Source organism: Plecotus auritus, assembly GCF_963455305.1.
Source record: "Plecotus auritus genome assembly, chromosome: 9".
Lineage (NCBI taxonomy): Eukaryota > Metazoa > Chordata > Mammalia > Chiroptera > Vespertilionidae > Plecotus > Plecotus auritus.
In genome coordinates this window covers 20,439,309-20,457,005 of record NC_137783.1, presented here as the reverse complement: position 1 = coordinate 20,457,005, position 17,697 = coordinate 20,439,309, and the positions used below count along the sequence as shown (strand labels likewise).

At 43.9% G+C, this 17,697-nt stretch overlaps 1 protein-coding gene across 4 annotated transcripts in view; it reads right to left on the bottom strand.

Moving 5' to 3' along the window:
• DNMBP (dynamin binding protein) overlaps positions 1-17,697 on the bottom strand; it is a gene marked incomplete at its 5' end in the record, with an annotated part of 95,390 nt that overhangs the window by 41,167 nt on the left and 36,526 nt on the right. Inside the window, one exon of one of the 4 annotated variants that reach the window (XM_080640065.1) lies at positions 3,313-4,453. The exons of the other annotated variants lie outside the window; for them this stretch is intronic. Within the exon in view, the coding sequence (XP_080496191.1) occupies positions 3,313-4,453 (1,141 nt within the window). Of the gene's footprint in view, positions 1-3,312; positions 4,454-17,697 lie in introns of those variants that run through there. 4 annotated transcript variants of the gene reach the window in all.

Below are 17,697 nucleotides of genomic sequence, written 5' to 3'. Positions count from 1 at the left end.
ATTACACTTGCTCTCCTGGGAATTTGAATTAGGAACTATCAGGCAGATCAAACAGGAAGAGAAGCAGAAACTGCAAGAATGCCCCAACAGAGTATTGGGACAACGATGGTTATGTGTAATGGGAGTGAAGCGGGAGTGGAAAATATGAGACTGCGGGGAAGGGGAACTCAGCAGAAAGCAGTCACAGCTGGAGGCCAGAGAAGCCTGGCAGGTGTTCACAACTGTCTGGGGCTGGGAAGACAGAGTTTGAAATTCCAGTTCCCCAAGTTAGGAGGTTCAATAAATACTTCCAATTTTCCACCAAGACCACAGAAGAGCTGCACCTGTGAGTAAGCATCACTGCCCAGGGCCAGGGGTCACACCCTAGGACTAAGGACAAAACCCTAACAGACATGCGCTAACTGTCAAAATGGAGGCCTCTAGGGAAGAATGAACTGAACTGATAAGACAGGTGAAGGAAAAGACAAATCCTGGTAGAACAGACCTGGTTTCTAGCCTGGAGGCAGGCTGGGGTCAGCCACAAACAGCTCTTTGTTTCTCAGATGGAGTAAGGGGAAGAGTGAGAGAGGAAGAAGGGACGGGCATTCCACTTGGATAATTAAACCTGCAAACAGGGTTGGAGGGCAGGTGCCCACTGGGGGCTCAATGAGGAACTTGGGAGGGGACCATGCAAGGACAGTCCAATGGGGCAACTTGTAAGTGGAAAGGAAGGTGGGTCATGAAAGACAACGAAGTCATAATTTATGAGTACCTGCTATGTTCCAGACATATGATTAAGAGTTTTATTTAGATGATCTCATCATGAGAGAGTATTATTTCTTTATTTTACAAATAAAGAATCCAAAGCTCAGAAAGGTTCAGTAGTTCCCATCTAACCTTACACTATTAGCAAATGGTAGAGCTAGGATTTGAACACCAGGTAGACAACCGACTCCAACACTGGCTTCCTCTCCGTAATTACGTGTTGTGACTGTGTAAGGTCAGGCAGGGCAGTGGCACATGTGCTGTAAGACAACTAGCAGAGAATGATAGAGAGCACACAGATTCTGGCAAAAAACAAGAATCTGTTGTAGGTTAAAGAAGATAGAGGTATAAAAAGGGGTGTCGCCCTAGCTGGTTTGACTCAGTGGATAGAGTGTCAGCCTGCGGAATGAAGGGTCCCAGGTTTGATTCTGGTCAAGGGCAAATGCCTGGGTTACAGGCTCAATCCCCAGTAGGGGGTGTGCAGGAGGCAGCCGATCAATGATTCTCTCTCATCATTCATGTTTCTATTTCTCCCTCTCCCTTCCTCTCTGAAATTAATAAATACATACATACATATATGGGTGTCAATTGAGCTAAATATGAACATACTATCAAAAGTTAAGTCCTGCCGAAACTGGTTTGGCTCAGTGGATAGAGCGTCGGCCTGTGGACTCAAGGGTCCCAGGTTCGATTCCAGTCAAGGGCATGTACCGTGGTTGCGGGCACATCCCCAGTGGGAGGTGTGCAGGAGGCAGCTGATGGATGTTTCTCTCTCATCGATGTTTCTGGCTCTCTATCCCTCTCCCTTCCTCTCTGTAAAATATCAATAAAATATATTTTTTTAAAAAAAGTTAAGTCCTCAAATATAAAGAGAGAAAATTTCAAAAACAGAAATGATAGAGTGGAACTGAACTGGTTTCGGAGAGATCATAGGCCACTTTGCAACACTCGAGAGGAGGGCTTGACTCCTGAGTTAAACAATAAATACACTTTGATTACAGTTAGGAGGCTTAATACAATAAGGAACTAAAGATGGGAAACAAAGTTCATCTAAGAAACAGCTGTGGGGGAAGGGAATAGGAAAGACACAGAAACCAACACCAGGAATCATAGAATCAGACTTTCTTTTGAGCTGGAAGTAATTTGGAAGTCTTCCAATCCCTATCATTTCAGAGCAAAAATGCACCTAGAAAAAAATGTCTAGATACCTGGCCTCCCAACTAAGGCCAGGTTTGGTTTCACTTTTATCTGTATAAATAAAGACAGAGAGCCTGCTTTGTTCACAATGGTGCCCTGGGAATTCAAGTTAAGTCAAGCCTATGTTAGAAGACCATGGGATAAATCACTGGCCCTTCCAGGATCACACCAGGGACCTAAATTTTCAGTCTTCGATGGTCCCTACCACCAGTCTAACCAGTGAGCCTATTCTGCAGGAAACTTATAAGAGAAACTTTCCACTGAGGAGAAAGATATGAGATGGATTTTTCAGATGGTTCACATTTTCTAACTCTAACCCTTATCCCCTGGTCATTACCAGGACTACCCCAACTTGGCCAGAAAGTCTGCTTAGCATGAGGGTAACATACATCACCAAAGTAAAGGTTTATCAGGGAGTCCAGTAATTGCAAAACCAACAACAGCAAAAACAAATAAATAAAAATTAACACAGTTCATTTCAGAGAACTGGAAGAAAGAAAACAAACTGGCAAGAAAGAAATAACCTCTAAGAGTCTTAAGTAATAAGACTCTTAATGTCCCCATTTTACAGATACCTTAAGTATCTGTAAGTTTAAGTCTCAGTGAGATGAAATAATTTGAATACCTAACTTGTACAAAGCAAAGAAGAATATAAATAATCATCTGAATTCCACAGGAGTTTTAGTGCTCATCATTCACGTAAGATTCCTGAATGTCAAGGAACGAATAATCTATAAAACAAAGTTAAGTGTTCTTTTCCACCAATGTCTAAAGAAGTATAGAGATTCAGAGAAAGAACATGCCAAAAAGTAAATTTTTGCTTGGTGCCTGTTAATGCATTTGCCACCCCCATGAGACAAAAATCGTAAAGTAAGAATGGAAAGATATTTGGGGTTAGAGATGAACGGACAACACCAAGTAGAGTAAAGGAAAGTTCCTATGAGAGCACTGTCTGATTTAAAGCCATGTTACATGTCTATAGCACTACATAAATTCTTGCTCTAAAGGGGAGGGTCGGGGTAAGGGGAAGAGATCAACCAAAGAACTTGTATGCATGCATATAAGCCTAACCAATGGACACAGACACCAGGAAGGAGAGGGCATGAGTGGCGGGGGGGCGGGGGGGGAAGAGCGGTAAGGGGGCAATAGGGGGGATAAGGACACATATGTAATACCTTAATCAATAAAGAGAGAAAAATAAATAAAGGTGCCTCCCAAAGGAATTAAATCTCTAAGGTTGCTCCCACTCAAGATACACTTAACAAGAACTCTCGGAGCCCAGGTTCATTAAGCACACAAGTGTCCTTACTATAACCACCCTTTTTATCTATTTCCATGCTTTATATACTTCTAAGAAGACTACATTCTTACCTTGGGTTCTCTTCCTGTTTTGCACAAATTCTGAGCGTCTCAGAGAGCTGGGTGCTGTACGACGGAAGCAACTATTTCTTTTCCAAGTTTCTGGGCCATTTAATTTTCTCTCTTCCTCTAAGTGCTGGGTATTATTTTCTAATGGGGAGCCCTGAGGAATGCCACAGTGATGTTCTCCTTGGCTTCCCCCAGTCCGTTGATTCCACAGGATATCCGGGGTGATCCTTCTGCTCCCAAATGCCATCATTTCTGGTCTGTCAATGCCATTATACTCCAAATTCTTCATCTGATGGAGAGGATCTGTTCCCCTGTAATTCCGAAGTTCATACTCACAGTTCTCAAATAAAGAATCATAGACTTTATTTTCTGTCTCAAAATTACTCTGATCCAGGGCATGAGTCTTTGCTTTGGGATAGATTTTATCATTTTGATAAACATTCCTGTCCCCTTCAGAGTATTTGACAAATCCCTTACCTTCATTGACACCATTCAAATCCACAGACTGAGCATTAGTATAATTCCCAGGAACATGATATAAATCATTGAGGTCACTGTAATAAATATTAGTTTCTTTACAGTCCTCAAGATTATAATTAAAATTCCTGTGGTCCTTATACCAGTTTTGAGATTGACCAAAATTCCCCAAAGAGTCATCCAAACCCCTGTAGCCAGTCCATTGGTCAGTTTCTTTAGAGTCCTTGGGATGATAATCCAGATTCTTACAATGTACGTAGCCGTTTGTCTCCCCATATCCCCCAGCTTTCCAGGTTACGTCTGGGCTTCCAGTTCCAGGGCTCGGGTTTCCATAATCTACATTTTCTGATTTCCAATAACCATCACAACCTCCAGTTCCACTTGTGTGGTGCATATAGTTCTTCCCACTTCCTTTTGCTTCCTCGTAGTCCATATAGCTTGCTTCACTCTGCTCAAAATCCCAGTATCCACAATGCCTTTTTCTGTAGGGCCGATTCCGCCTGGAGGTCTGGTACCCGGAATCCAAGTCATCTTCTCTGTGACGCCCATCCAGCACTGTAAGGTCCCTTTTCTGTAGACTCCTGCAATCTTCGTACTCCCAGCTGCAGCCCCAGTGTCCTTTCTTCTCAGTTTCTCTTTCTTTCCTAATCTCATGGGTTTCACACATGTTCCGTGTGCTTTAAGACACAAGTTTCACTTCTCTCTTCCATGGGCTGAAACGTGGACAGGTGTTTAGCCTAAGGCTGTACCTGTCCTTCTCAAAATGTCTCCCAAAGCTTTAGAGTCACTCTTCTTGCTGCTCCAGTTGGAGCACGGAGACATGTGGAGTTATTTCAACCTCGGGATCCAATCAGTGAGCGGCTATATCTTTCCCCACGGAGACCAGGGGATAATTAGTAACTAGTGTTCATGTGATTGGAGTTGGCAGCCTTGTCTTCTGGTGTTTCCCCCAAGCTGGTCAAACTGGCTTGGCTGCTTTATGAACTAGAAGCATTCTCCTGCTCTAAAGGTTTTGCAGAAAAAGCAGTGGGAAAGAGAAACAGCCCCCTTTAAGAGCCCCAGGTAAGTCGTATATCAGTCTCATCTGCCTCTTTAATCCTTTAGTAATCAACCAAGGGTATGAATACAAGCTTTCATGTGCAGCTCAAACTAGACCTCAACCTCTGTCCTCCCAGTTCAGCTTTCTAATCCTGGGACATCTGAAACTCTGGGACTCCCTTCCCTTTAACTAGAGGCAGAATCCTTCCTCCTTTGAGAGCTCTGTTTTATGGGATTCAAGTTACCAACCAGTTAGTTTACACTCAAATCACAAGCTGTTTAAGCTCCTGCCTGCCAACACACTGGACATCCCACTGAAGGAAGAACAAGCACTCCCTTTTACCCTGATCTGTGGTTTGGGTAATTTTATAGTGTGAAACTCTTTGCCAGAAGAATACAGTTATGTATGCTCACACTTTCCTTGATACTTGTCATGCTAGAGAAGCATCAAAAGCACACATTTCCCAAATCTCTTTTCTAACTAATTCATACAACATATTTACGACCCGGATGAAGAATGAGACGAGAAGTCAGAAAGTGGGGTACAAAAATACCTATTTGACTTCAATCAACATTAGAGAGATACCTAATATGTGTGAGGCAGTGTGGAAGAGAAAAAGATGACCTCGTTCGTCCTTGCCTCTTACAATGCAGGAGCAGCACACTATAAAGTAAGACTGAATGGGATAAGTGCTGTAAGAAACACCAGCGACAAAGGCAACAAAGCAAAATCCCTGACGGGCCAACTGGAGGGTTCATGGAAGTGGTGGCCTTTGAACAGTAGTGCCTTCTATCATAAGCAGGATTTCCACAGACTTTCTACATACGGAGAACTAGGAAATGGGAAACAGTTTGAAGGCCATATGTGGGAAAAGTAATAGGAGATAAGGACGGAGGGGTAGGCTACGACAGATCCCAAGGGACTTGAATGCCATTTGTTTCATTCCATGGATAATGAAGAGTCATGGAAGGTTTCTGAGTAGGAGAGTAACGTGCTAAGAGACAGTCGTCGTTAATAAGATTATTCTTTTAGCTATCTGGTCGTGTCTAGGAATGATTCCTCGAACTTTTATCTAATCCCTATTTGTAAAATAATGTAAAGAATGCTGAGGAGACCAGGGTTATATGCTCTGTCAATAATTAGAGGTTTACCCTTGGGTAAACCATTCATTCTCTCTGGGACTCAATCATCCATCTATAAAATGAGCAGTGGCATCAATGATGCTCCTCATTCCTTCAGTTTTAAAAAATCTATGGTCACGTTCCTCACAACTTCCTTGTACTTTCCTCAAATACCTACTGGGCTATTAGTCACACCTTTTGGATTCTCTACTAACAGTTACTGAATGAACCTGTAGATTGTCAAATCTTCTGATTTTCTTTCAAAGTCTTTTTGTTCATTTGTTCTGTTCCCTTACACCTTTCAAACCAACAGCAACTGCAGAAACAGATTCCATGCTGTGAGTGCATATTATGAGCTAAGGTCAGGGCTAGAGCTTGGACGTTGACATGAATTTTCTTTGATCTTCACTACCCTGCACAAAGGGTCTCATATTATCCTTATTTTACCTCAGATAAAGAATCTTTGGGAGTTTGAAAAACCTGCCCACGATCATAAAATCTAACACGAGGTAGGGCCACAATTTGAACCCAGATCTGTTTTGACTTCATGGCCCTAGGCCGAGCATTCAAACTCAAAGGCTAACACGGGCCAAATAAACGAGGCATGTGGCCTGTAGGCCGCAAGTTGGACATGCTTGCCCTAGACTACCTCAAAATAGAGTAAAACCTTAATTTCCCTCAAGCCAAGTACACAAATAAACTCTATCATGGACCATTATTTCTGAGGCAAGTTTGCCACACCCCTGCCTCTCTTAATTCCTCATCACCCAACCACAAGGAGCACCTACACAGTAACAGAAAGGCTCATCATCTAAAACCTATTGCCTAAACCCAATATTTTTATTTGGTTCACCAAACCAATAGGATGGCAACATCATTTGAGAGCACAGCTTTTGCCATGAGTTACACAGAGTAACAGTATAAGCTCAATTTCTGCTAATAATCAACTTGTGGCTACATTTCACTTCTCTGGCTATCAGTTTTCTTACACGTGAAATGAGAAAGCTAACAGTTTCTCTGCCATTTTAAATCTGAAATTCTGTGTCTTACTTATTTCTGGATAAAGAGTACAAGTAAAGATTAATTTTTCCCTGTTATAGAAAACAAAGTTCCCTTTAGCAATTTAGTATCTTTGATAAAGCTAGCACGATAAGAAACACACCTAGTAAATCAACAATGAGAAGAGATAAAAAGAGAGGACAAATTATAGGTAAGGAAGGATGGTAGTTATAAAATGACCAAGTCAAGAAATTACATGAAGCTTAAAGAAATTATCTTTGGTTAAGTGGAGAGTGAATAGCTGGTTACCATACGGAATACTGCCCCCGCCCGCTTTCCTTTTCTAAATCCTTTTGCATAAAGATGTAAAGTGCCTCAGCTTTACCACCACATTACTAAAACCCAGAACTAATCAAAAGCTGTAAATGGATTGATTATTTTCATGTGATAAATCTGTGTGCAAAGCAATGTGGCCTGAGAGAAAGGAGAGAATAACTTTTCTACTTTTCTCAATCCCAGTACTACGGATGACATTCAACCTTGTAGACCTTCAGCTCTCCCTTGACACCCCCTCCCCCCCCACCACCCCCTTTTCAAAAGCCCCAAAGCAGCACTCCACCCTGTTGTTTGTTGTTTGCTACTGGAGGGTAGGTGTGGATAATGACTATCTATGAGACTCCCAGAGTGGACAGAAACCCTGCTGTAAATAGTGCTGGAGGCAGCAGGATTTAGAGGGAGAGAGAAAAGAGGGAGAAGGGAGAGGAAAGGTTAAGGAAGAAAAGGGAGGAAATAGTAAACCAGCAAGGACAGGTAATTCCCTAAATTCGTGTTAATGTCTCTGTAACTGCCTGTGGGGGTTTAAAGTTAGTCACCCCAAGATGTGTTCTGTGGTGGTGGATTGTTTTGAACTAAAGGCAACTGTAGCTGAGGGCTCAGCAAAAACTTCCGCATCAGAGGTAACCTCTTTTGACTCTAGAGAAGGACAAACTCCTATTCACTTAACAATTGTTCTTATCATTCTTCAATGACCCTTTGAAGCCCTCAAGGCACCTTACCCCACCCCTAGCTCACAATGTACCCATGTTCCCTTTCTGTCTCTGAACCTCCCGTGCAAAGGGGGTCTCTGACTCTCTCCTGGATGTGTGGTTCCCATACATACAGGGTGGGGTGAAAGTAGGTTTGTAGTTGTGAGCATTAAATTTGGTTATTTTCTCTTGCTAATCTGTCACATACCTATTTGATCATTAGGACAAAGGAAAGAACCTTGAGGGCAGTTTCTCCTTCCTCACAGGCCCATGACCTCCCTCCAATCTGATGATCCATCCTCCTCACCTTCTAAGACTAAGACTGTGATTCCTAGAGGTCTTGCTATTTTCCAGAGAACTGCAAATATCTCTCACCTTACAGTCACGGGGCACCTAAGTACTGGGTGTGTTCTGAGAAATACATCATGGGGTGATTTTGTCCTTGTGTAAACATCATAGAGCGCACTTACACAAACTGCTGTAATTGTATGTGCCATGGTTTTATATATGACTGGCAGCCCGGCAGATTTGTTTATACCAGCAAAGCCCTGACAGTGGGGCTATTCTTTTTGTAATGCAAGTGCCTGACTTAAGCTTTGATTGCTGAGGCATTCACTTCAAAGAAGCATCCACTCCAAAGACAGCCATCTGGAATAAACACAGGGCCAGCCACTGAGGAGATCAAGACCCAGGTCACCTCTCCCACTGAGACCCCTTTGTTTTACAGATCTTGGTCGATTTGATAACGGACACTTTGGTCCACTTGTTTTCTCTTCCTGCACTTTAAATTCTCACCAATCGCCCTAACCGGTTTGGCTCAGTGGATAGAGCATCAGCCTGCAGACCCAAGGGTCCCAGGTTCGATTATGGTCAAGGGCACGTACCTTGGTTGCACCTTGGTTGCGGGCACATCCCCAGTAGGCGGTGTGCAGGAGGCAGCTGATAGATGTTTCTCTCTCATCGATGTTTCTAACTATCTCTCCCTCTCCCTTCCTCTCTGTAAAAAATCAATTAAATATATTTTTAAAAAAATTCTCACCAATAAAGAGTGAGCCTGCAGAGCCTTAAGACCCACCCCCCACACTCAATCCCAATAAAAGCAGACCCCTAGGCCAACTTTCTCTCTTGCCTCCACCTCTCTGTGTACTCACTTGTATGTACCCAGGGCATGTACCCTGATCAGAAATTGAACCAGTCACCTCTTGGTACATGGGGTGATGCTCAAACACTGAGCCACACCGGCCAGCTTCTATACCTTTTTTTAGTAATCTTACTAAAAGTCATGGTTTTAAATAATGTCTATGTGCTGTCAAAATTTATTTGTCCCAAATTTATGTCTCCAGCCCTAACCTCTCCCCTGAACTCTGGGCCTATATATCAAACTGTCTAATCAATACTTCTACCTGGATGTCTTATGGGCAACCCAATATAATCAAAACTGAGCTGTTCCACCACCCACACCAACCAATATCTCCTACAGTTCTTGATATTGAGAAATTATTGGAAACTCTAATCCTTCCAGTTGATCATCCTCAGGGTCATTCATATATATATATATATATATATATATATATATATATATGCACACATATACATACATATATATGTATATATATATCTTATATAATAAAAGGCTATGCAAATAGACTGAATGGTGGAACAACCGGAACAACCAAACAACTGAACAACCAGTCACTATGATGTGTCCTGACCACCAGGGGGTGTGTGTGAAATATGTTGGGCGTCGGCCGCCGTGGGATGGTGGAGCAGGTGAGCGGGGGCACCAGACCAAGACAGGGCACTGGTCGCTGTCATCAGGGTGAGCCTCTGGTAGTTACTGAAAATTTTTGCTCCCGCACACGTGGTCCCACCTGGTGCTTGCACCTGCTGCCAGCACTTGGCGCCTTCAGCAGATGCAAGCGGTGGCTGCCGGCCCCAATCACCCCTCAGGGTCTCTCCACCTCCCCCTGCTCCTGAGGGGAGATCAGAGCCAGCAGCCTCCTCTCTCACCCACTGCCAGCGACAGCCCTGCTTGCACCCACTGCCGGTGCCGGAGCTTCTCCTTGCACCCACTGCCAGTGCTGGCCCCGCTCACACCCGCTGCCAGTACCCGGCACCAGTCCTGATTGCTCGGCGCCATCACTGGGTGAGAGTGGTGGCTGCCGGCCCTGATCGCCCCTAAGGGCTTCTCTATCTCCCCTGCTCCTGAGGGGCAATCGGGGCAGCAGCTGCCACTTGCACCTGCTGATGGTGCCGGCCCCAATCGTTCTGTGCCTTCAGCGGGTGCAAGTGGGGCCAGCGCCATCAGCATGTGGGAGCAGTGGCAGCGGGATCAGGGCTGCTGGCAGACAGGGGATGGGGGCTGTGGTGGGATGGGCCGAGACCCGCCCCTGTGCCTACTGCAGCCTCATGGCCCACAGTTCCTTTCACGGTGCACGAATTTGTACACTGGGCCCCTAGTCCTAATAAAAGAATAATATGTAAATTAACCATCACTCTGCTATACCCACAAGCCATGCCCACAAGCCAATCAGGAGCAAATATGCAAATAAGCCCAACCAAGATGGCTACGGCCATAGAGAGCAGGAGGGAGGCTTGGGTTTTCCTGGCAATGGAGGAAGCCAAGCTTTCCGCCTGCCCTTGCCGGCCTAGGCCTCCACTCAAGGCTACAAAGTTTAAATGATAGAAGATACATAAATCCAAACCGAAACGGCGGCAGCCACGGAGCTGGAAAGAGCAGGAGGCTAGGGTTGCCCCCGGCGATGGAGGAAGCCAAGCTTTCCGCACACCCTGGCCGGCCCAGGCCTCTGCTTAAGGCTACAAAGTTTCAATTATAGAAGATACACAAATCCCAACAGAAATGGCTGCCTCCATGGAGCAAGCAGAAGGCTTGGCTCTGCTCCAGGCTACAAAGTTTCAATTGTAGAAGATAAATAAACCCCAGATACCAGGGCCTCCGCTTGGGTTGCCAGGGGGTGTGGCCGGCCTGCAAACTACCACAGGCCCCTCGCCCAGGCCACCCCACGCCCCAAGGGAACCCCCACCCTGATCCGGGACACTCTTCAGGGCAAACCAGCTGGCCCCCACCTGTGCACCAGGCCTCTATCCTATCTAATAAAAGAGTAATATGCAGATTGACCATCACTCCAACACACAAGATGGCTGCCCCCATGTGGTCAAAGATCCTGCCCCCATGTGGACACAAGATGGCCACCACAAGATGGCCAGCAGGGGAGGGAAGTTGGGAGGGACCAGGCCTGCAAGGGAGGGCAGTTGGGGGTGATCAAGCCTGCAGGGGAGGGCAGTTAGGGGTGACCAAGCCAGCAGAGGAGGGAAGTTGGGGGCGACCAGGCCTGCAGGGAAAGGCAGTTGGAAGGGACCCAGGCCTGCAGGGGAGGGTAGTTGGGGGGGACCCAGGACTGCAAGGGAGAGCAGTTGGGGGGGACCAGGCCTGCAGGGGAGGGCAGTTAGGAGAAAACAGGCTGGCAGGGGAGCAGTTAGGCATCAATCAGGCTGGCAGGGGAGTGGTTAGGGGGTGATCAGGCTGGCAGGCTGAAGCGCTTAGGGGCAATCAGGAAGGCAGGCAGGTGAGCAGTTGGGAGCCAGCAGTCCTGGATTGTGAGAGGGATGTCCAACTGCCCATTTAGGTCCGATCCCACCGAACATCCCTCGAGGGGTCCCAGATTGGAGAGAGTGCAGGCTGGGCTAAGGGATACCCCCCCCCCGCATGCACAAATTTTGTGCACCGGGCCTCTAGTATATAATAAAAGCCTAAGCAACCGTTAAGGCAGAACGACCAGTCACTATGATGCGCACTGACCACCAGGAGGCAGACGCTCAACACAGGAGCTGCCCCCTGGTGGCTGGCAAGCGCAGTGGCGGTGGTGGGAGCCTCTCTCGCCACTGCGGCAGCGCTAAGGAGCAGTGAGCCAAGTGGTAAGGAGCAGCAAGCAGGCAGGCGGTAAGGAACGAGGGGTCCTGGACTGTGAGAGGGCACAGGCCGGGCTGAGGGACCCCCACCCCCAGTACACAAATCTCGTGCACTGGGCCTCTAGGATATATATAAAATTGATTTCAGAGAGGAGGGGAGGAGAGAGAGATAGAAACATCAATGAGAGAGAATCATTGATCAGCTGCCTTCCACAAGCTCCACACTGGGATCGAGCCTGCAACCTGGGCATATGCCCGGGAATCGAAGCTCGACCTCCTGGTTCATAAGTCGATGCTCAACCACTAAGCCATGCCAACCGGCCCTCAGGGTCATTCTTGACTCTTTTTTTCCCTCTGATACCTCATGTCTAATCCACCAGCAAGTCCTACTGGCTCTAACTTAAAATAGACCTAGAGCTGAGCACTTCTCATCATCTCTCCTCTGCCATCATCTCTTGCCTGGATCACTGCAGTAGCCTCCTAACTGGTCTCTCTGTCTATTAGCAACGCTGCAGCCAGAGTAACTCTGGAAAGTTGTCAGATCATATCACTCCACTGCTCCAAGCCTTCCCAAGGATTCTCGTTTTACCTAAATGGTGTGCTACAAAGCCCATGCCCTTGCTCTAGCTCAGTGGTCGGCAAACTCATTAGTCAACAGCCAAATATCAACAGTACAACGATTGAAATTTCTTTGGAGAGCCAAATTTTTTAAACTTAAACTTCTTCTAATGCCACTTCTTCAAAATAGACTCGCCCAGGCCGTGGTATTTTGTGGAAGAGCCACACTCAAGGGGCCAAAGAGCCGCATGTGGCTCGTGAGCCGCAGTTTGCCGACCACTGCTCCAGCTGAATTGGCCTCCTTGCTATTCCTCCAACACCAGACACGCTCTTGTACTTACCCTGTCCCATCTGCCTGGAACAATCCCTCCCCCGCCCCGCCCCCGCCAACACACACACACACATACTGCCTGCCCCAAAAAAATGGCTTGGCTGGCTCCCTACAGTCATTCAGATCTTCCCTAAAATGTCACTTTTCAGTGAGGTTTCCCCTGGTTACACAGATTATTTTGCCTTCTAATACTAGTACATATACATTTTTACTTCTTGTTTCTCTCTCCCCATGGGGGCAAAGATCGCTGCTGTAACTTCAGAACACTGTCTGGAATATAGCAGAAGCGTAACAATATTTGTTGAATAAATGACTGCCCCAGAGTTTTTAGTCTTTGGGTCTCGCTACATCTGGTAGAAGGAGGCAGCACGCTCAGATATGGGCCTGGTGGCATGAATGCTTGTGGTTGAGGGGTCCCATGCTAGCAAGAGACGGGTCGGGCCCTTTCACTAGGCACTGCAAAACCTCAGTGAAATCTGAAACCGATACTTGAAGTCCCTGGATCTTTTCCAGTGTCTCCACCTCTGGGCCTGGAGCTGAGGGTAAGAAAATGTTCTGAAGCCACGCCACAAACTACAAAAAATAGTGATTCACAGGTTAATCATAACTAAGCTAACTACTCTAAGCTACATTTCTTGGCATACATTAAAACATCTATCCTAAAAAAACACATAACTAGTTTCTGTCCTGAATTAACAGTCTACTAACAGTCAGGCTTCTGACTATGATTACCGTTTTATACCAAGATAAAGTCCATTGGAAGTAACTGAGCTAATTTTTACTGAGGCAACACCCCAAACCAGATGTTATACAGTCGAGGATACTTGCTTGCTTTTTCTTATGTATAGACAAACTAGAAAGAAAGGTTGTTATTCCTTTTACATAAGCTTTTATTTCGAAAGATCAGAAAATTATTTGGCTATTTAAATCTATTATCTTTTACTAATTCAAGAAAGGATTTTTATACTCGAAGCATCCCAAGGAGTCTTCAGAATAACAACTTGCTTCTGTACGTAGGAAAAGCATACTTTTGAAGTTTAAAGATATGTTTGGAATATTATGTATCACTTTAATATAAAGATGTCATTGTTCCATATCAGTAATTCTCCAACTTGTTAATCTAATGGCTCTCTTTAATGGGCCTTAGGTTCCACTCAATATCTTGCTGAAAATGCTAATTTCCTGAAAAACATATTCTGATTTGCTTTGCAACATTTAATTTTAATTAAAATTAAAAATTACCCCAAGAATCTCTGGTCATCCTTCCTCTTGGCATTACCTTAAAGGGAAGAGAGAAGTTTAGGGGCAAGAAGAGGCTGATGCCGAAGAGGCTGACTCACTCTTACAGTTTACCATCCACCGTTCGGAACCACGGGGTCTGGCCCACACCAAAAGTAACTACCACGGTTCAAAGGCAGCAAGACAGATAGTGAGTAAATGTAGAGGTTAATATCAGTAAAAGCACTAGCGTTTCAAAGACATACAAATATGAATGATACTATGACTGTGCCTTTTTTATTAATAAATCCACCAACTAGTAGCTGGCTCATAGTATGTACTCAAGAAATGTTTGCTGAATAAAGAAATGAATGCACAACTCTGTTTATCAGATTCAGGCAGGTGAACCTCTCCTACAGACAGAAAAGAACTGTGATATTCTACAATGAGATCCTCTTAGTGCAGTGTGTAGTCCTAGTCAGAGCTTCCAAAAGTCAACTTTGTGCTGGGAAATCGGAGTATGTGTACTAACCCTGAATGTTTCCGATGCTTCAGAAAGCAACCTGTTTATCAGATTTGAGGGTATTATGTTTTAGATATGTACCTTAATTAATTAATTAGCAATTCATTTGATCGGAAGCTCCTTGAGAGCAGAGAGCACATCCATGTTTCTTACTGTGGTATATACCCTGCACAGTGCCTCGCACATGGTAAAAACGCAATGAACAGTTGCTGGATGAATGCGTGGTTGAATTCAGTACCATCCTGAAGCCAACAATGTGACATTTCACTCCCCAACACACAATCAGAAATGCCTCCTAATAGTCTACGCTGACTCTACATAATGATTCCAAATGTAAAACTCCTAATCCTCAGAGCCAAACACTGGCTCGTCTGAAACTACTAATACTGGGCTTTCTATTTCCAGCAAAGGAAGTTTAGGTTACTTGAACCCACCCCACCCTCTCACAGAAAAACAGCTTAAAAAATTAGAGGAAATATAAAAACAAACAAACTTAAAACTATCAACACATTGACAAGATGGTACTGTACAGGCCAAAACCACAGAAACTGCATTGCCCCGGGGTGCTTGCCAGTCCCAGGAAATGGAACTTTTGGTTCAATGGCTCTCTGGGGAGAAGGGGCCCAAAACTCAATGCCAGAGTTGCAAGGGGAGGAGTCTAGAAGGAGACCTTTAATGTAATAAGCTAAGATTCCAACGGATTCCTGAGAGTAGATCAGAAATGACCAGCCCTCTTGCAAAAGTACAGCTGGGTCCCTGGTCATCCAAGGTACTTTAAGCCTTGAAGTCAGTTTAAGGTGGAACTGGACTGAGAGTGACTAGTGTTTCCATGTGGGAATTCCTTCTCGAGAAATTTTTGAATCCTAAGAAGAATTGACTGAGAAATCTGGAAACCCAGAGAAAATATGCTATTACTCCTGTGAGAATAAAGCTTAACTATTAGTGTAGAGATGTTTCTAGTTTGAAGGAATCCACAGATGTTAAGTTGAAAGAAAGAGCAGAAAATACCAACACAGAGTAAAAGATTAAGGTTCACCGGGACAAGAGTACCTAGGAGAGAAAATAATCAAAATCTAACCAGATTGTTTTGCTTGTAGCTGTTGCTATGTTACGTATGTGTGCTAACAGTGAGTCATTCTTGCAAATAAGGTAAATATTAACAAGGTTATGTGCAGAGTATATTTTGCACAAATCTTATAAGCGATGGTCGAAGAATATCAAGTTTTAGAAGCAAAATAAGGCCTTACATTGGCAGTTCTGACACATCACTACATCCCCAAAGCCATGGCAAGCCCTAGGATTCTCCATTGTCTTCCATAACTACAAGTTTTGAGATATACTTCTAAACTATTTCTGCATTAAACATATAGGTGGCAGAACAAAAGTCTCCCACATTCCAGCCAGCAAGAATTTCTCAATAACGATACTTTTGAGAATTAATAGTGTTTCACAGAAATGTAATGTCTTCTATCCTTAAAAATACCATGCAGTGTTTTTCAATGGATATGTGCATTAATGGACTGGTACTAAGTGATGAAATTGGTATTCTTCTTTATTCAACTGATCTTCTTTTCAGGACTAATTGAATATTCGATCAGTGTTCTTACTATGTGTTTTTTAATTCTAAAAGATTAATACTGTAAAAGATCTACAGTAGGTGGGTAGAGTCTTAATCAGAAAGACTTTTCTTTATTTGAATCCACTAAATTCTGCATTCCGTGTATTAATGTTGCCTTGATTTTCTTTTTTTTTTATATATTTTATTGATATTTTACAGAGAGGAAGGGAGAGGGATAGAGAGCTAGAAACATCGATGAGAGAGAAACATCGATCAGTTGCCTCCTGCACACCTCCCACTGGGGATGTGCCTGCAACCAAGGTACATGCCCTTGACCGGAATCGAACCCGGGACCCTTCAGTCCGCAGGCCAATGCTCTATCCACTGAGCCAAACCGGTTTCGGCTTGATTTTCTTTTTTATATTAATTGCTAATATGATGAAATTACTTATTTCTTGCAATCATGACAGACCCTCTTAAGGTCATGTTTTTCTATTTTCATAAAAAACGTATCCAACAATAAAATTAGTCCCTTGAAAGAGGAGGAAATTAATCAGTTTAAACACCAGGCTTTATTCCCTGAATCCAGTCTCGTACAACCTCGAATCTTGATATTTAAGGCCTAATATTTAAAGAATTTTTGGTACAATATTTACTTAATTCTGGTTGGTATTATTTTTAGTGTTTCTGTGCCTCTCAATGAAAATGTTAAGCCTACTGAGAAGACAGATACTGTGTATTAGTCAGTGTGTCATTTCCCACACACTCGGCATAGTGTTCTGCAGGCAGTAGACTCATTAAATACTTGATGAATTGAATTTAGTTTAACTGGATGAAATTGAATTGAAGTTGCTTGTTCTACCTCCAGAGCTTTAAAAGATTTCCTACCTTTATTGTTACTTTGAACTTAGACTACCAGGGGGCTGGGGACTGTCAGAGCAGAAATGTCAGTGAGACAAAGTTACTGGGTAGCAAAATAGTCCAGTTCTGTGCCAGACCCAAAATGAAGTTCTTTATTGTAGCTATTTCTGCTTCTCCTTCTCCTCCTTCAAATAAGAAAATGTATGGGCAAATGCCTTACTATGCTTATCACATGGTAGGCATTAAATAGGAGTTTGAGAATTAGAAGAAAATATTATTAAGAAGCACTTGTAATTTAAAGACTTAAGTATAAGTATGAATCTAGTTAGATCAACAGGAAATAAATACATTGAATGAATTAATTTAAGCATGGCGTGATATACAGATTTTCGTAATAGTTCACAACTAAATCTATATAGCACTTACACCTTTGTTCATATTGCTCCTTCTAAAGACTGTGGAATAATTATGAAGTCATGAGGATTCATTTCCTAAAAGTTTTATTTTATATTTTCAAATCTGATATGTTACCTTTTATAGTTTCCTGTTTGCTGCAGATACCTTTCAGCTTGTTTTTTTCTTTTCTTTTCTTTTTTTTAATATATATTTTTATTTATTTTAGGGAGGAGGGGAGAGGGAGAGAGAGATGAAAACATCAATGATGAGAGAGAATCATTGACTGGCTGCCTCCTGCATGCCCCCTACTGGGGATAAGCCCGCAACCCAGGGGTGTCCCCATGACCAGAAT